Below are 20773 nucleotides of genomic sequence, written 5' to 3' on the forward strand. Positions count from 1 at the left end.
CTGTAGAGAAATAATAATTAGATAAGGCTTTTAGAAATAGAATAACCTCAAGGCCAACTATTTCTAAGTGATGGGACTGTAAATTGAAACTAATTAGGGATTTTGGATTTTTATAGAGAAATTAAAATGCATTGTGAAAATTTGAAAAGAAGATAAGGGACTTGTGTTGCCAAGGACTGCCTGTTGCAATGTAAAAAATCTGTGGTAAGTATTGGATTTTCTCAATTTCCGGATCTTCAAGATGTTACTCTCAATTAACCATTTTAATTTAACCTATCCATGGTTTATATGCAAATAGTCTCATATGTATTGTTGCTGCTGTTTTTATACACCTGAGTTGCTTAGGTATTCCACACTAAAAGGCATTGAGACTTTAAATCACATGCACTGTTGGCCACTTTAAATATAAAGGCATACTCTAAATCTGCAGAATTATATGAATTAATTGCATGTCATATTGTAATAATAAGGACTTGACCGCACTTGTTCCAAGTTAACACCTCTATTTGGCACATCTACCATTCGGAAGTGACAAATTATAATGGGATCTGTATCTGATTCTGGCAAACTACGTAGTAAATACATCATGAAACCATTACGCAATGCATTTAAGTCATATTTAGTCCCACCATTTAGGTGTTTCCCGGTAAAGATTTTGTTGGCTATGGTCAGGAGTGACAACATTGTCTCTTTTTACGTAATATTACAAACAACAAATGTGATTAAAATATACCCCTTTTAGATTACTCTGGACATTAATATTTACCTTTGGGAAATGATAGCAATGAAAAACAAATGGATATCAACTGTGCTGGCAGTATGTAGGTGATAGGGAGACCATTTACGTGTGCAGGAACAGGATGTTTAGGACAATTTTAAAAATGAATGTGGATAGTCTTCCTACCCTCAACACGGGGGGGGGGGGGGGTCGATTCTGTGCCCCGTCAGTTTTGTTTCCCCATAAACACTGCAAATGGTATATGAATTAGATATGCCCCTCCAGTTACTGCATCCTGCAGCCGGCCTGCCTCAACACCTGATTTTTACGAAGATGGTCAGGACATGTATTTTCATGTACTACTTGAACAATAATAATGCCTTATTGTTCAAGTAGTACATTCATACATACATAAATTCCATTAGAAATTACTCATTATATTTCACATACGTTCTCCTCTTCTACAGAGAGAAAGAGTTGGCAGCACATATCTTATATAAATTGTATGTCTTCAGCGATGCTTCCCTACTCATCTGAACCTGTTAATTGATACTTAACAAATGTTCATTTATTTATTTTTGTTTAAATGTGCCGGCTATGCTCAGACTTTGACCAGGATCTCTGTGGATCTGACATTACTTGTCAGTCCATAAACCTTTTAGAACTTTTGAGATCCAGGCCTTTAGTAAGAGTGATTTTAACAGAAAGTGTCTATCGAATATAGGTTTTGTTAGGTCATCACCAGTAGTTACAACTCCTTTGTGTAGATGACAGTTGCATTGCTTATAATCTACATGGCAAAGCTTTGGTTAATGATCTGTGGCTTCGTATGAGAGGAGTGATGTGTCGTTTGTGTACTATACTAACGTACTTGAGAACATAACACACTGCTGTACTCTACTATTGTACTATTTCCGTGGCATGTGATCTCCTTCGAAATCTAGAAGAGCTGGATTTTTTAAATTCCAACCCCCTTACTGCACGATGTGTACAGGTGACGATTTATATTGGTAACGAAATCCAATGTGGAAAGCATTACTTTTATGGGGATGTTATTCATTATGAATGTTTGTTTGCTAAAGATATTTAAAAATGCTCATTACAAAAAGTCATCATAACACTAATGTGTGGGGCTCAGTTTCACTGTTCAGATTAAACCATAGATAACTAGAAGAGTTTATATTATAATATGTTCCGGCAGAGAGCTGGATGAGTAAATGTGACACCCATGAGTCCCTTGGGGAGTCCTTTCCAAACAGCTCTGTCTGCAGACAGGTGAGCATGTCACCCATATCCTGCCAAGGACAGTGTATTCTGGAGGCACCAGCTGTGAGATGGGCTCTATGATGATAGAGTTGAGGCTGACATTGCCATGAGGAACTGTCTCTGTTTTTCTATCAGCAGCTCTCTGTCCATTTATAAGATAGGCTGCCTGTCAGGGTTATTGGAATAAGCAGTGGGTGGGAGACAATGGTTGGCATGTATATAAGAGTGCATGAAATTAATATGTAATTTGACAGCAAAATACAACATGTATTACTGTACACATTGCTCATAGTGACAAAACAGTATAGCCCCTCTACAATCATTCTCTATAACATGAGTCAATACTGTCAACAAAAGAATATAAGGCAACTGGAAATAAATGTATCTAGTCTACATATTCATTGTGCCCACAATAATGAATAATTTAACATGTAGGCTATCTTAAGCTAATTGTATTAACCCCTTAACCATACGTTTCTTCATAGATTTAATCATACTCTTTAATGTAAAACATGTTTTATTTATATTTGGGTAATCTACAGTGTTAAAAATCTAAGGACATTTAATTCAGTGCTTGCACCGCCTTGCGCGAGCCTCAAATAGAGCTGCGCAGCGACCTCGCTCGCTCGTGCAATCCCACAAACGCACGTCATGTACATTATCCGGTGAATTTACATATATAACACCGCCCAGTGGAGACGAACATGATAATCCATCCATTCTGGATTGTGTTAGAAGCAGGAGAAAGAAGGAACAGCTGAAAAGTTTGGGAGAGAGTATGACAAACAGAGCGAAGTGATTTCAGAGACAATAGTCAAAGCTTGTTGGGCTCTTTGCCCCAATTTTGGATTAAGATATGGACGCTTTGAAGTCCGCTGGAAGGGCAATTATTCGGAGCCCCAGTCTCGCTAAGCAGTCATGGGGTGTTGGCAGACATAAAAGTAAGTGTAGCTAGTTGACTAGCCACAGTAGCTAGTTAGCGTATGGATGAAAGGTTAGCGAAAATTATTGTTAGCGACTCCTGTGTTCTATGTGGTAAAATTGCAAATGTAGCTCTTCACTTATTTTACATAAAGTATCTAACCTTTTCAGGCTAGCACAGTACTCAATGTCATGTTTTCCTCAATGTGTTCCTGGCTGTAGCAAATTTTAGAGTAAACTTTAAAGTAGAAACGGATTTAGCTACTTTATGCATGGTGGTTTCTGTCTGAACGTGCAAAAAAAATTGTATAAAGTCTGTATAACTTCAATGATCTGGCTATCATACCTGCTCTTTCCCCAGGAAACGTAGCCCACAAATCTGCCAGTTGTCTTGCTGTCAGAACCAGTCAATGAGTTATAGTTACCAAAATGGCCATACAAGCCAATTTTGTCTGCCTCGGACTCTGTAGAGCCACTAGTCTTTCTTGGCACGTTCGATATTTGGCCGAGAACCATGAGTTCCTTTGCATAAGATTCATAGTATTTTTTTTCGTCGACTTTGCCGGGATTAATCCGCCACGTCACCGTGGAGTGGAACTAGCACGAATAGTTCTAATATTTTAGACTCGGCTCGAGTCTGGAAAAAGCTAATTGCTACCTGTTATCGAGCGGAACTCGAGCAGGTGGCCTGATATGTTTTAGTGTGTGAAATGAATGAAAGCAGGAAACGTAACGCATGAGCAACAAAAAACAAATCTACACTGTGAGGTGATCCTTTTTTGCGAAACAGTGTTTAAAGTATAAGTGACAATTTTAGGTACTTAACAATCAATGTAAAATGTATTACATGTATTTTTCATGCTGCAAAACCATCGTTGTTTAACGTTTTAAAAATAGGTTATATTTAACTAAAATGCCATGACGTAGAGTAAGGCATTGTTGGCTGAATACATTGATGCATAAAAAAGCAGGATGCATAAAAAAGCAGGAGTGAAATTAACACGCGGAAATAGTTTCCCCATGTAGATTTTCAGTTCACCACGCTCTGGCTTTGTTGATGTTCGTGTTATGGTGAGGAAGGGAGAGCCTGGATCTTACCTGTCATGGGTATTTTTTCATGACTGGTATGTTCCCAAATGTAAGAGCACTCCCGTGTTATTACGATATTTACAATAAAACATTAATCGGAAATGGGTGCCTTTTAGCAAATGCTTTTGTTATTAACTAAAATCGCGCTATTGCTTGTAAACAAACTGTTAAGGGATTGAGATGGCTAATTTGCATGTTGGGCTACTGTTTCTGATTTGCTATGCTACACATGTTGGTGTAGGGTTTTAGAATAATCGGTTTTGAAATTCTACGGTGACTGTAAATTACCAAGACGCGATGAAGTTCCAAAAATGCCTGAATCTACATCATTGCTATGAAAGGTTTGAAACGTAAACATTTTAAAAAAAAATTGCCCGGACCGCGTTAGCTGAGCCGACTAAGAGCGAATGTCTCTTACTGATGGCTGACTGACTACCCCTTGTTAAATAGCGTAGGTTGCGTGTTCGTATCTCCTCGCAGGCGAAGCGAAGTATACATTATGAATGATTCTGTATAGACGAAAACTTCGCTGGCTAAAACCTCCAGTCACTACATTATAGTAAGTCTGAAATAAAACAGTTTACGGTTATAGTGCGACTGTTTCTGGTGGATTTCCGAAGTAAACACCCGTGCATGCATTTTAGGTCAGGATAGACAAACACATTTGTTGGCTACAACATAGGCTACAGTTGTTACGTTACAGTGAGCCTTAAATAAAACTGTATAGGTTATATTGCGACTGTGTCTGGCATGGAAAAGTTCATCTTCAGTTTCGCTAGCACTTGCTCAATTATTATTATTATAATTCCTAAGAAGTTAGTAGATACCAGTAAGCCTATTACTGGGTAATAAGCTGTTCAAACGGTCCTTGGCAACAGCTAACAATAGATACTATTTGTGGTGGAGGTAAACTTAATAAGAAACGTTAGTCAGTTTAACACAATGCTCAATAGTGTTAAGCGACTGGTGAAATGCCATGGTGTTATGGTGAAAGACAGTGCCTCTCCCATGGAAGACTTAAGTTCGAATCTATTTTGAACAACATTTATTTTATTTCCACGATCCTCTCATTTCACTTGATGAAAAAGTTGTCACCTTTCTTGATAGTTGTTGTATCAATGTCATTCATGAATGAAAGAAAAAAAGTGTGTTGTTATGCCGTGAAAGAACAAAATAGGTTCTTATGCCAATGAAATTAAATAGCTTTGGCAGACTTGCTAGCAATTTCTGTATCTAGCAGTATTTTTGGAGTTATGTACGTTTTTGTGTTTCCGAATTCCATAGCCTAATTTGGTCTTCAGTGGAATTGGAGTACAATGTACAACTGTGGTCAGGCTTCTATTGATGGGCATTTTTTTGTGTATTCTAGCTTACTATGAATAAGTAGCTGGCTGATGTTTGGCATTGGGCATCAGTTTGAAACAGAGATGACATCCTGGCTATAGCCAACTAAGCACGGCAACCTCTGCAAATTTTTTTTATGAGGGATCGTTAGATTAATCTTTCAATAACCTTATGTTTATGAATACTTCTGGTTAGGTGAGATATCTCTCTTATTTCTCCAAACACATTGTGTGAATCAGAAACAATATTTAGCTAGTTATTGATCTAGCTATGTATCTATTTATATTTTCTGTAAACCTGCCATGTATTGTTTTTTCTTTCTGTACAGTATAGTATGCAGTGTTAATTGCAATCAAAATTCCATTGTTGATGTTTTTTATGTTGTTTATTAAATCCATGGCAGTATTATTTCTTGCCCTGCATGTTCAGAGGAAAAGTTTCCTAGCTAAGTTTCCTAGCTATTTATTTGAGCGATAACTGATTGATCAGAAATCATCTTCAGGTGTATCTATATATCATTCTGCTAAGCTACTAAAGGCTGTGAATCTGTAGGACTCTTATGTTGACTGTGCTCTCTGGTTTTAGTGGTTTGTGAAAGACAGCCATGCAGTGTCAGCAATGATCACACTGTTGTATGGCCTCAAAGTATTTATATCTTCGTAGACTGTGGCTTGTTTGGCGGACTTGGCAGCATGATGACTAACAATTAGTGGCAAACTGTGACTATTGGAGCTTAGGCCCTCAGTTGCGGACGTCATACATATAGATAGAAAACCTGGATGCCTGTATATACAGAGCATGACTTGAGACATTTCTTTGGCAGACCTATGTAGGAGAAGCAATTCTTTCATGACAGAGTCAAACAGTCCTAAGCCACGCCTCGGCTGTGGCTCACAGAAGCAGCAAACGTATAGGATCGTTGAAAATATCGATAGCAGGAACCAAGTTGGAAAAAAATACTTTAGTTTCAAAGAAACTTTTGCCAAGAAAGTCACTCAAAAAGTGGCGGAATAAATTCAACCACACAACTACTCACATTGTTTCAAGACCATGGACAGTGTCAGGGAGGAAAAAAGTAGCGCTGTATTTGATGATCTCCAGCATGCAACAATAAAAAAATGCACCACCGCACAATGTCATGTCACTTCCAATTGCAACATCATTACCTTTTGTTTTTACCAAATACCCAGTGATGTTAAGTTTAAATTATATTTTACACATTCCATTCTCCTGTCGGTCTCTATGAAACACTCGTTACATACACTCACCGCAAAAAGCTAGCCAGCTAGCTAGGCTCAAATGCGAGAAAACGGCATAAGGCTAGCCATTGGCTCTGAATTAGTGACGAATACTTAGGCTCTCTAGAGGGCCTTGAGGGATCATACAATTGTCCCACCTATTACAAGACAATTTGTGATTGGTTGATTCTACTGTCATTCCAAAATGCTGCTCTAATTTAAGTAAATGTCAATGAAGTTGGCTTCTATCCAAAGCCTGAGGGCCCAGCCAATGAGCGTTGAGCCTAACTAAATAATTTCTACCAAGAGACTACCAAAGAGAAATTCTGATTGGATATTAACCCTTGTTATTCCAACAAAAACTGAAGAAATTCTATAGGAAGATCATTACAATAAATACAAAAAAAAGATTAAATCAATCAAAACAAAATTCCTAGTTATAATGGATACAAATATATACAGAATTGTATCTATCCTTAGGCCCTGTCTGAATGCGTAGGAGGGCCCTGATGGTTCCCCACTGACTAACTAACATTTCATCAATGGTTTGATCCGTTCACTGTGTGAATAGTAAGGCATGCTAAAGACCTGCTTCCTGATTTCAATCTCCCATGACAGGGATGACGTGACCAAAAGCAAGGGTTGGTGGAAACTGATAATGCCCCCAAACCATTGTTATAGTTTAATGGCAGCATTGAATCCTCCTGTTTTATATTAACCTCTGTATACACATTTCATGTGGGTCTGGCCCTGGCCTGCAATGGACTCGGATTTCCTCTCACCCACAACCTGTTCACAGCAACGTTTTATCGTTTTATGGACAAAACACTGACAACTGACACTTACTGTGTCCATGAGGTTATGTCAATAATGTACGGGTAGATCAGTGCACTGGTAGCTGTTGCCAGCTCTTGGTAGAAAGTGACTTACTTCAGATTGTCATAACAGGAAGCGCACCAATGCTGCAAGCTGGGGTGTGTATATATTTTTTTTTTATGTGGGCTTTAGGTGATGCAGCCTCCTTCCATCCTGAGACCACAGCACAGAAGCATTGTCTTATTATGCAAATGTTTTGAGTCAATGCAAAGCACCTGCATTCCAAAATGCACCTTGATTAACGTCTTGCTGTCCTCGTCACCCCCTTGTAAATGCTTGATAGATTTGAGTCTGAGTCTTTTATGAGGATTCCTGAGTGGTGCAGCAGTTTAAGACCATGCCACTGAGGAGTAGCTGCATCAATGTAAACATAATTCTAATCTTTATCGGGGCGTACCTGTGCCTGGGTGACCTCCAGGGGTAGAAGTAAATGGGGACGTTGGACATAGTTGAACTCTAGCAATGTATAGTGATTGGTTGGGAGCATGCTAGATCAATTGTAGACTTGAGCCTGAGGAGCATTCTGCTCCCAGACAGTTCTGGCTGAAATTCTGGTTTAGCAAGCAGTGTAATGGTTGTCTTAATTGTCTATAGACAAATGGTCCTAAACACAGCATGTATCTGGAGAAAGACCTCTGAGCCTGTTGGTAGTTGCTCATATAAGGAAAGGCCGTAATCATAAATTTGACGCGCATACAATTGATTGGGGAATGAATTAGAATTAGAGGGAATTATTTAAACTAATTTGTTGCATGCGTGCGTTAAGCTTGACCTTAAAAATGTGCGTCCAAGTTCGATACCTTTTTTTTGCCCAATGCATCCCTGATGACTATTTTTCATAATTATTTTCCTCATGGATCTAAAAAGTTTCAAAGTGAGACACGTCTTCAACATTTGTACAATGTCACACAAGCCATTAACCGCACAGTAGGAAATTGAGCAAAATTCAAGAGGCTCACAGTCACATAACACTCCAATCCCAAAACCACTTTTGTATGTTGCAGATAATGCCTTCTGTAATGTAACTAACAGCAGATTCTGCCATAGATTTCATTCAAACTAACATTTTATAAATCCGCACATCAATTGTGTGTTGTTTTCCGTCCTGTGCCTGACTTCAACAAAGGACAGAATGTGACATTTATGTCATTTCCTGGTGACTTCAAACAGCTCTCGTGATTTTGGCAGTTCTGCTGACAAAGGCTTACTCTGCACAGCTCACCAGCCCTATTGTCTGAACAGCCTCCTTTTAGTCAGAAAAATGATTTGACATCAATCATCAACCTATTTTCGGGCCAATTACTTTTCTCTGTACTTCCTTTCCACTCCAATTCTCAGTTTTACGTCTGTGTCCCTTTAACTTGACTGGCCTTCAGAGATTGCTTTCAAGGGCTGGCCACTTACTTGCCTGTTACATGGTTTCCTGCCTTATTGATTTTTAACTCGGAAAAATACTTTTTGGAAGTCCCGAGTGGATGTGACCTACGATAAGGTCAATGGGCATAAACCATTTGTATCTCCTAAATGTTGGTTTAATTAACAGGATAAGTGTTTTTACTGCTTGTTGTTGTTGTTGTTGTTGCTGACTTGCGGTCAGATCAAGCTCAGGCTGTTATGTAGAAGAGTCTGGCCAACTGTTTATTGTGGCCTGTGTGACCAGTTTATTTGATTGGCAGTGCCCCAAGGCCATGGAGGAATAAACATCTGTGGGCTGTACTTCCAGTGCGGTACGGTGAAAGTCTGCTAAGTAGTGCATGACATACTAGAGCCGTTCACACTCTGTCCTGGCTGGTTAGTTCATCTAACCCTGCTTGGTCTCAGATTGTCATTTCCTTTGGCCAGTGCAATGGATTTGTGTCCCCTGTGCAAAGTCATCCAAAAAGCAATGCCAGCCAGGTAGTAATTGTGATTGCTTCCTGCAGGATACCTTTATGGAGCTGTAAATTCCCCCAGTGGTTAATAGCTCTGTTACAACATCACTGGAGTCTGCTTAGGTTTTATGCTAGATGGAACATGTACTTTTTTGTGTCACTATTTTCTAGTTAGTTTTTTCTGGGGATTACTTCTGCGTGTTTGGTGGGTTCTCCAAGGGTTAGAGAGATGTTGAACCTGTTTTGTCAGCTTGTTATACCAGTGTGCTTAGTCAAGTGTTCTGCTCTATGGTAGACAGCTTGGGCTTTTGACCCACTGAAAGCCAGTGCAATGTTAATGGGTCTTTGCTGTCTGAATGCACGCCACCTGAGGCTATTTAGAGAAAGTTGAAGGCCTAGAAATCTCATTAAAGTCTGAGATAATTAATGTGGCCTCCAGGTTGGGCTGTCCCACCCATCTGTGAAACACTGGCACATTGTTTACTAAGTATGTCTCAAGTCTCTCAGAACGATGTGCATCATTACTCCGAAGTGAGCCTCTGGACTATGCAGACCGACCTGCTTGTTTCACTGGCTTGCTGTTGTTGTTTTGTAACCTGTCAGAAGGATTGTAAAGGAAGTCTGACAAATCTACTGGGATATTTTTTTTGGTTGTAGCAAAGTTGTATGGCTGGTGTTGAATGTTGGCAGTTCTACAGACCAATCAATTGGTTGATGTTTTAAAAACAGGTATTTTGCAATGTCAAATTTTTATAAAATCAACTACACCCACTGAGCATGTCTGATGCTTTAAAATCACACTGTATAATGAAATATCATAAATGACTTAACCTGCCTTATTATGGTTATAATTTATTAGGAGCAAGACAAGATCTGATTCTTCACAGATGCTGTTGTTTCGTAATGTAACTATTCAACTGGAATACTGGAATTGCCCTAAGAACTGTTCCTTTTTATTGAAGTTAGATACAAACTAAAATGTTGGTTCACTAGCCACTGTGGCAGGTAGAAATATATTCCAGCCTTCACTTTCTTTTAAAAAATATTTTCTTTACAGACCAAAAGGTTTTCTATTAAAGCTGAATAACTGAGGGTGCAGTGTAATGTTTCTAAATAATGTGGTATTTTGCAAAAGTTCACCAAAATATTGATGAATGTTTTAGCTACCCTTTTTGGTAGGGTTTCCATGGTAACCAAACCAATAGCCCTGTTGAGTATGTGCGAATTTCCCCCTCTGTGGTGCCACTCCCTAGCTTGTAACTGACTGCTGTAGTACCTGATGCCTAGTTTCAGTTTAAACTCAAATTAAACAACCAAGCATGTGAACAAAAAACTTCCATGGAGTTTGTCTCTATGATGATACAGGCTATAGGCGATTACGCAGAGTTTGGACAGCACACATCAGTCAAAATATGAGATTGTTTTGCCATGGCAGTGTAGATTCAGTAGCAATGTATACCTGCTGTAGTAGGGCGGACCTGGAAACACTGGGAAAGTATTTTCTGCACTGGTCACCATCACTTTAGAGTGCAATGCTCGTTGCCAACTGGTTGAGCCTTATTTTTCCTCACAGATATTGTAAGATATTCCCCACAATATGAAACCTCTTTCTTCATCACTTGATTTTGAGGTAATGTGATTTTCCATAGTTAATTGTTATTATGGAAGCAATACACATATAGTAGATTTCTTAAACTCTATTTTATTTGTACAGTATAAATGTAGGTCCAGTCTGTTGGAGGTCAGTCTATGGAAAATAAAACGAGTGACTTACTCATTTGGATTTGTGCTCCTAAGTTTGCACACCATTGTTGATGACTGGTCAAGAATCTTGAGGTTTTGTTTTTTGAAAACATTACAACCACATTTGCAAAATATGTTTGATCAGTGGCATATTAAAGCAATGTGTTTCCTGTTGAATGATGTATTCATTCAGTATAAAACTGGTGACTGCTGCTTAAACCCTCCACGTTCAGATCTTCACAAAGTATTTCTTAACAGAAACATGGTAGAATGTGTTGGCCAGTCTAGTCTTTTTTCAGCAATTTATGTAATTCAGATTTGTCTGGAATATCTCTGCTATTGACTACATAATGTTTGGGTTTTCAATTACAAATCATGTATTTGTTTCTGCCAAACAAGATTTATCATCCTTTCTGCTTGTACACAGGTAACATTCCCAACTACCATTAGCAGTCAAGATGCAGTCTGTGGCCAAAGCACTGCAATCTGCTCCACTTGTTCAGGTGCAGCCATGTTCGAGGCATTGTCTGTTGTAATACAGACTAGACGACTCTCATCTAGGCCCCAATCAGCTAAAGCCTCTCTCATCCCTGTTGCGATGTTCTCACTTGTATGATCCTCTGGGAAAATGCAGTTTGCAAACAGTGATTTTCAGGTGGAAGTCCTCATTAATAAAGTGTACGGTCAGATTTATGTAGGGCTCCGTTGTCCGGCTGGACCACAAGTCCGTTGTTGCTGTATGATATTATTGTCAAGTGACCGCATAATGTTTTTAAAACCCTCTTTGGTAAACGTGTTAATTGGTACCATGTCTTTGGGGACGTGAAATGTTATTGAATCTGTGATTTCTCTCTGCCGTTTGGAACCTTTCTCATATGGTGTGGCTGATCTAATACTGGCAAATGCATCCGAAATGGATTTTTGCTTTGGACGGCATTGAGATGTTTTGCACTCGTCATACAAAGATTTGTGGTGGAGCCTTAAATGATCTAACAAATTGGTCGTGTTTTGGCAACAATTGCAAGGCACTCTCGACAAAGTAACTGTTTTTGGTCAACCTCATCCTGTCTGTAGCCGAAATATTTCCATGTAATTGACAATGCATTTCTTTTTGCAACCAAATTCTCCATTTCGGTCTTTTTTGCCTGTTCCTCGAGCCGTGTTAATAATAATAATTATAATTATAATAATAATTTATTATTATAATAATAATAATAATAATAATAATAATAATAATAATAATAATAACTGTGTATCCAATAACCCATAAATCTGAGTAAATTACCTTATATCAGACAGATATAATGCTTTTTTTCAATTTTTTTAATTATATATTGTGGACTGATGTATGTTTACCTTACTAAATCCCATGTTCTGCGATGTGACTATTGCGGATGCGTACATCGCGATGTCTATGCTGAAGCGATATATTGTGCAGCCCTACTACATTTTATATAGGGCATTCACCAACAACAACTGAACTCTCAAGTAGGCACATTAGGTTAAGTGCACACTTAAGAAAACGTTTAGTAACAGAGCCCTAACACAGGCCCTACCTGACTTCTGTACCTGACTACTGGTTTAATGCTTATTGTAAGGGCCAGTGTCCTCCACTTTCACTCTACCAGTGAATTTGGTCAGTGCTTCACAGCACGTGTCTCAATGTTGGGACTTACAGGCTGGGATAAGACTCTTATCTGATCTGTAAATCCCATCCTTCAGTCAGCTGGAATTATTTTGGATGCACATCAAATCAAATGCTGATAACTACTCTTGCTTATGCAACAGTTCAGGACTTTCTCCCATACCAACTGTAAATGCTGTAGTTTACACAGGCTGAGGTTTATATTGTCTCAATCCACCTGATTCTGTGTCTATTTATTTGGTACTTTTCACTTGATTTGAGTTATACATTTTATTAAATTCATTACATTTATACTATTATTATTATTATTATTTGGCAGTGTGATGGTAATTCCATCGATAGGAATTCTTAATGGAAGTAAGTACAGAGACAAAATTCTCTTGGCACAATTAACAGTTGATTTTTATATTTGCAAATAGAGAGATGCGTCCTAAGCCTATCATAACAGGCCTGTGAGGAATCTCTGAGGAAAATACAAGAACAGTCTGTATTTATTACAGTTAAAAGAGGTCTGGTAAGTTACTGCCCAGCTGTCCTATGTCGATAATACACATTGTCTTTGTTCTGTCAATACCTAAGTTTTAACCAAGGGGCAGGCTGTCCTCCCCCACATTAAACCAAGGTCCTTGTGGGTAACATTTTCAAACATGGTTAAACTGATAGACAATTAATGGATAACCCAACAATCTTATGAAGCCGTCCAATGATGACCATAAACAAATACCAGATCCCCCTCTCCTACATTGTTTTTATCTAAATATGGGGACTCAGTACCTTTAACTAGTGACCCATTTATACATGTATAGGACTAAGTATACATCAGCAAAAGGAGGTTTATTTTTATATATTTATGTGGATGACCTCATGTGAAGTAGTTACAGAAAAATGTAGTACAAACAGAACATTCACATCAGGACACAGAAGGACTCTGATTTGGTGAATTTAACCACTAATAGTAAACATTACATGCCATTCACAGCTTGTAACAGTGCGTGTTTATGTTTGAGAGACCGGGTAAAGTTTGATCTTAACGCTTTTGACATAATGCAAACTATCTCTACTCTGTCTTCGGTGCTTGAGTTGACAAATTAAAGTCAGTGAGCAAATCAGCAGCAGAAACGGCGGATCAGTTTGTATTAGTGCGTACCAGGCAGACTGGGTCAGTGGAAGTCACACGTCCTTGCTTTCCTAGTCTCTGCTGGTTTTCACACCCTTTCCACGATGTCCAACAGCCTGTCTCAGAAAGCCTCCTTTCAGGTCACCGCTCACACAGCAGTAATACAATTCCCCTGTCTCCCAGTGAGGAGGCAGAGCTTGTGCCAGGCTCTCCACTGTACGGAGGCTAGCAAGCACAGGCTGGAGTTGGTTTAATAACCTGACGTGGAGTATATGACTACTTTTTCTACTGTTGTTTCAAACAAATCATGTAAAGACAAATATATATGTTACAATTATTTTTGAAAGACTGAAAGTGTGAGAACACATTCTTGCGTGCAATAAGGACCTCAGCACAGTTGAGGTTAGTTGTCCAGCCGTGTGAATCTCTTCTGTTCCTTGAAGCTTTTCCAGGGTCGAAGTCCGCAGGTCTTTCCATAACTCTAAATAACCATATTGGAATCTTATCCCTCTGGAAAAGATTTTTTCTCCAGATGACCAGGAGGTGAGGGGAGGTGTTGTGGTGGGACGACTCCCTTAAATCAGATTGACAGCAGTACAAACAAATGCAGCGTAGTGATTGGTGGACATGGAAGTGTATCTCTAGAATTGCCACATACTCATCTTATGGTCTGTTGCGTCTCGGTCTGTGGCTTTAAGTACAGTCTATCTCACCCTGTCTATCTCGCCGACACAAGCCTGTTCACCCTGGATCAACTATTGCTAGAGTTTTAAACTCAAAGTCCTCTGGTGGTTGGTTTTGTGTGTGCACGTGTGTCTGTCTGCCTGTCTGTCTGTCCATCTGATGTGTTTACTGCACTTACAGATCAATCAGGCTTTACCCTGGCCTCCACACAGTGTTCCTGCTTGTGTTAACTGTCTTTGGTTAACCCGCTTCTGCAGGAGGCCTGTGGAGACTGCTATCTTTAAACTGCACATCCCAGTGTGTGCCATGAAATGAATGCCCACATGCTGACAATTGAAGTTCTGTCTTTCACTTTATGACAGATATGTCGTGCTTGTCTTTGCATATGCTATTTGCTAGGAGTAGGGGGTATGCAGGTGGGGGGAAACGAGCGCTGGGCCGGCTCTAGTCTAAACAATGCCTCATTGATGGGATGCATTCTTCTGGGGGATCAGTGCTTAGTTACTGCTTAGTCCAGGACCTCTGTGCAAGCTTGTTCATTTATCCAGGCTTCAGCCAGACGGGCAGCATTCAGCCCGGCTCTGTGTGACCCCATGCAGGGTGTATTCGGGCATCAGAGGCTTGCTCTTGCTCTACAAAGGCATAACTGTTGATACAGCAGGCTTGACTTGCTGGAGCTGCGGGTCTTGTTAATTGGCCTGAACGCCTTGTTTGTGTTTGTAAACCGGAGATGCAGAGTAGAGCTGTAGGCGCTAGTCAAGCTCTCCAAAGATGGTGTCATGATACTATCAGTGACTGCTTTTATGTCTTTCTCAGTGACAGTTTCTTGCTCATGCCTGTTTGATATGGCGCTGCTGTTACATTGATACCAGGGGCATGGTAACCCGATCAGCCTTGACACCACGTAGCCTGCATGGTGTTATGTAAAGTAGGTGGTAGACATGGGCAGTATCCTCATACCTTCATACCTTGTGTTATCCAGGGATATTTGGTTATACTAGTGCTTCCGACTGTTAGGCTGTTTTTTATAAAACGCACTGCAGGTTTCTTATTCAAAGGCTGTTTGCCGGACAGACGTCATGAGAAACATTTGGTGTTGTGAATTCACTGCTGTAACTTGATCACCTGGATCGTGCTGCACCACAGTGAGTGCACACGACTCCAGGGTCTTTTGTCATCATATGATTGTGACCCAAACATCATGTGACAAGGGACTATGTAAGCTTCTAATGAAAAATAGTGACTGGGGAAAAGGCGAATGCTATGAAACAGTGTACTGGGGCTTTCAAAAGTATTCACCCATCTTTGGACTTTCACATTTTCCAGTCAAAATGGATTTGGTGTGAAAAAAAAAAATCTACACATTTATCTAAATTAATTACGAATTTAAAATGGAAAATAATTGCTTGTGTAAGTATTCACCCCTTTTGCTATGACACACCTGAATGAGTTGTGGTGCAACCAAATGTCTTTAGAAGACAAAGTTAGAGTCCACCTGGGTGCCTTTTAGGTGTTTCACATGATTTCCGTTTAAATATACCTGTCTCTGGGTGGTTAATATACACTCACCTAAAGGATTATTAGGAACACCTGTTCAATTTCTCATTAATGCAATTATCAAATCAATCAATCACATGGCAGTTGCTTCAATGCATTTAGGGGTGTGGTCCTGGTCAAGACAATCTCCTGAACTCCAAACAGAATGTCAGAATGGGAAAGAAAGATGATTTAAGCAATTTTGAGCGTGGCATTGTTGTTGGTGCCAGACGGGCCGGTCTGAGTATTACACAATCTGCTCAGTTGGACAGTTGAAGACTGGAAGAATGTTACCTGGTCTGATGAGTCTCGATTTCTGTTGAGACATGCAGATGGTAGAGTCAGAAGTTGGCGTAAACAGAATGAGAACATGGATCCATCATGCCTTGTTACCACTGTGCAGGCTGGTGGTGGTGTAATGGTGTGGGGGATGTTTTCTTGGCACACTTTAGACTCCTCAGTGCCAATTGGGCATCGTTTAAATGCCACGGCCTACCTGAGCATTGTTTCTGACCATGTCCATCCCTTTATGACCACCATGTACCCATCCTCTGATGGCTACTTCCAGCAGGATAATGCACCATGTCACAAAGCTTGAATCATTTCAAATTGGTTTCTTGAACATGACAATGAGTTCACTGTACTGAAATGGCCCCCACAGTCACCAGATCTCAACCCAATAGAGCATCTTTGGGATGTGGTGGAACGGGAGCTTCGTGCCCTGGATGTGCATCCCACAAATCTCCATCAATTGCAAGATGCTATCCTATCAATATGGGCCAACATTTCTAAAGAATGCTTTCAGCACCTTGTTGAATCAATGCCACGTAGAATTAAGGCAGTTCTGAAGGGGAAATGGGGATAAAACACAGTATTAGTATGGTGTTCCTAATAATCCTTTAGGTGAGTGTAATTCCTAACAAGAAACCTAATGAAGATGAAGGAACATTCATAGCAAATCTGGAATAAGGTTCTGCAAAAGCACCAACCCGGGCTAGGATATAAGAATTTCCAAAGCAGTGAATATCCCCCGGAGCAGCGAGATTTTCAGTTAGTGGCACTGGTCCATTTATTTGGCATCACATTTGTATGCCACGTATATACAGTGAACCACTGAAGCCTAGGAGGTATGTCTCTAGAAGAGTTTTTTTTTTTTTTGTTGACGCTCTTTTGGGACCATCCGCAGTCCTTTGTCAACTGGTGAAGATCCTGTCTTGAGATTCTTCGTAATGTCCATGAAAACCAAAAATAGAATAAATAAATAAAAAATACCTTTTGGCTGTCTCAGATGTGTCTCAAATCCACCGCGGTGATTTGTGTTTTCATTGTCTCTATCATTAAATGCTCATCGCCTTCACTTGCTCTGAGGCTCATTACTGTTCTCTGTTCAGGCTGCATCTGATGAAAGCCCTCCTTCCCTCTGCGATAAAAGCCCACTTATCTGAATAACACCTAATGGCCTGTCAGAATGGTTGTGTGATGTTTCCTCCTGGCTTAGTGGGAGCCTTTTTTCCAGTCTTGTCCTCTTCAACTGTCTCACTTTTTCCTTCATCTTTCCCTCCTTGTCTGTCTGTCTTTTTCTCTGAGGTTCCAGGGCGAAGGGTAGGCTGTGCTGGCACTAAGGGACTGGATTCTATTCCCGATTATCTGCTGTAATGGCAGGTTGTTGATGGAGACATCAGAGATGTGACGTGACCCTCTGTCTCCCCTTCTCCTAAATATCCAGCCTCATTTCCTCTGTTGCCCCAGGGCCCTGCAGGGTTAGCTTGGCCTCTGACTTCACTGTGTCGATGCCCTGGGAGGGTCAAGCCTCCAATCCCTTTGATTTCAGCCCCCCCCACCCCCCCCACCCCCTGTTGTCACTGCATAAGGAGAGGTTTGTGGTCTTGTCTCTGTTCTGTACAAAATGTGATCTATTAGACTTGGTTTTCAGAAGTTATAATTGAGGTATACAGACTTACAGCATGGAGCCCAAAGGATCCATGCTGTTATTTACAGTCGTGGCAAAATATCTGGCCGTCTTGCACTTTCTTAAGAAACTCAAAGTTGTCTCCCAAAAAGTTTAACAATCTATAACATAATACTACAATGGCTTTGACGAAATTCATACCCTATTAGACGCTGGTAGCATAGTCTTTGGCCCAAATAACTGCATTCAAACACTAACTATAGCCTATAAGCACTAAATATGTCTTTCCTGCACCTCTGTACTGGCATTTGTACCCATTCATCTTGAAACTGCTTTAGTGCTCTCACATTTGAAGGGTGCTTCCCATTTGCTGTTTTCAGATCTCTCCACAGGTCTTCATTAGGATTTAGATGCAGACTCATTGCTGGCCACTTCAAAACTGTCCTGCGTTTTGTCTTGAAGCATTCTTGGGTCTGGTTTAAATGTGTTTCGGGTAATTCTCCTGCTGGAGGACCCATGTCTTTGATGGAGACCCAGCTTTCAGACACAGGTTATGACATTTTGCTTCAAAATGCCTTGGTGTTCTGTTAAGGTAGCAATGTTACCTAAAAACATCACTGAACATTCTCCATGTAGAACTGTTGTAAGGGTGCTATTGTTTGAAGGCTTCATTTTGTTTGACAAAGTGCTCATCGTTGTTTTGTGTGCTTTACCAAAAAGCTTTACTTTTGTTTCCTTTGTCCCCAGGAGAAATCCCAAAAGGATTGTGGTATGTTTTGGCATATTCCGGCCAGGCTTGATTTCTGTCTCAGCAGTGGGTCTTATGCCATACAACCCCTTTACACTGGCAGATGGTGCGAGTTGAAACTTGTCTAAAGATCAGCTTGAATCTGTGTGGCAGTTGTGACTGACATGCTTTCACAAACATTCAGACAATTCATCACTGCAATCTTCCATCAAGGTTTCTCTTGCTCCATTGTCCAAGGAGATTGGTCTTGTAGGTTTTAGATTTGTCCATTCTTGGCTAACATCTTGTCTGACCTGAAACAATTCTCTGGTTTTCTTTTCTCCATCCATTATGGTACACACAGTGACACAAAACAGGATAATTAGTCTCTATTCAAACTGCTTGAATGAGTGATTTTCATCTTGCAGCCACCTGCAACACACCATACAAAGTAAAGACAAATCTCATGCTTAAAATCTTAATTATATCTGTGTACTTCAAGGAGGTACCAATAATTTTGTTTAGGCCATTTCATGATTTCTTAGTTTTTTTGTTCAATTGCTTACCAAAGAAATACATTTGGATAACAAATGGTGCATTATTTCAATAAAGTACAAGTGTGCTAATGCTTTGACACGACTGTATTTTCAGAAGCATTGCATTAGGCAGGCTAGGGTCTAGCAAAGGTGCAATGTGAGGACATCGGAATGACCCAACTCAAATAATTTTGGAGTGAGACATTGACATTGGTGCTGCAGAGGAATCTGAGCTCATGTTGTTTGTGCTGATCTCTCCCGGTTTCACGTCAAATGGAATACAGAGGCTCAGACGGCGGCCAAAGGCTGTTACTACTTTTACTGAGAGACATAGAGACCTCACTGTCCATCATCAGTCACTGGCTGCCTGGCCTAACGGCAATCCAAAGGAATGCTTTCCACCAATTCAAATCAGATTGATATTCACAGGTTTTATCTCACTTCTAGCGAAATGCGACATTTTCAGCTTTTCCCTCACAACGAGACAGTGAGGTACATTGGACTATGGCTCAGGGTCGTCACCAGACCTGTTCTACGGGCCTCTAGCCCAGAATATTTTCTGGTCAGCCCCAGGTGATTTGCAACCTGATGTAAGGCAGCTGGGACTGTGTCTTCAAGCTGACGAGTGCATCGTGTCCACGGAGTGCTCTTTGTTTTTAATTGCACAAAACACCAGTGGATAACCCCCGCCCCCCCCCCACCGCCTCTCTGTATTCTCTCTTGCTCTGTTGTTTTCTCTCTCGTTCTCCCTCCACTTGTCTTTCTCTCTCTCTCTGTATTATTCTCTCTTCTCTGTGGGATAAGTCTGACACCTACACCAGGCTCACTGCCATGGTTCTGAGAGCAGCACCGCTCCGTCTGCTCTGACTGATGGGAGAGAAGAAACTGAACTGGGTTCCCACTATAACATAGACAGTACACATCCTACTGCTTGAAGACACTCTGTACATTCACTGAGATTCTACGTTCCCTATTTCTGTAACTGGCCTATTGATTATTTGTGGGGGTGGTGCCTGATAATGCTACTTAAAAATAAGGCTTGTTAACATTACGAGGGAATAAAATGCTAGACAGGCTTAGTTTGCATGATCATTTCCGTAATGTTCGAATGTACACTGGCATGTTCGAGACGTACCACGATTTTTACTTCCACTGTCCATCTGCCCCTGCGGCGTTAACACGACCATTCAGTCCCTGTGCGTGGCGTACCTGAGCAGTTGCTGCCGTTGGTTAATGAAACCTTCCCTTGTGCTTTGTCTCCTGAATAAGTTGTGCTGAGGCCTGTTCTTTGTCGTCCCGTGGGAGCAGAACCAGACCCTTCCCTTCCAGTCCCTGAGAGCCTCCGAACCCATAAGTATACACGCCTGGTACCATTCCATTATCCAGGCTTGAATAACAGCCGACCGACCACACTTGGAACACCTGCTGCGGGAGCAGCTGTGGTCCTCAGTTTGGCTGCCAAACCACTGGGCCTCCCAACATGCAGCAGGGTTCCATCGCCCAGCTCATCTACAGGCAACCCGGCTGACCGGCAAGTGAAGGCAGGCTTCTAA

General features: G+C 40.6%; 1 protein-coding gene across 8 annotated transcripts in view; it reads left to right on the forward strand.

The window, feature by feature from the left end:
• Nucleotides 1-2651: 2651 nt before the first annotated feature.
• Nucleotides 2652-20773, forward strand: part of ldlrap1b (low density lipoprotein receptor adaptor protein 1b) — a 38659-nt gene continuing 20537 nt past the window's right edge. For 4 of the 8 annotated variants that reach the window (XM_010879250.5, XM_034297476.1, XM_034297477.1 and 1 more), the window contains exon 1: nt 2652-2925. In XM_010879250.5, coding sequence (XP_010877552.2) covers nt 2841-2925 — 85 coding nt within the window. In that variant the 5' untranslated portion in view covers nt 2652-2840. The remainder of the gene's footprint in view (nt 2926-20773) is intronic. The other 4 variants (XM_010879252.5, XM_034297479.1, XM_034297480.1 and 1 more) reach the window with 2 other exon arrangements.

This window comes from Esox lucius, chromosome 15, assembly GCF_011004845.1.
Source record: "Esox lucius isolate fEsoLuc1 chromosome 15, fEsoLuc1.pri, whole genome shotgun sequence".
NCBI lineage: Eukaryota > Metazoa > Chordata > Actinopteri > Esociformes > Esocidae > Esox > Esox lucius.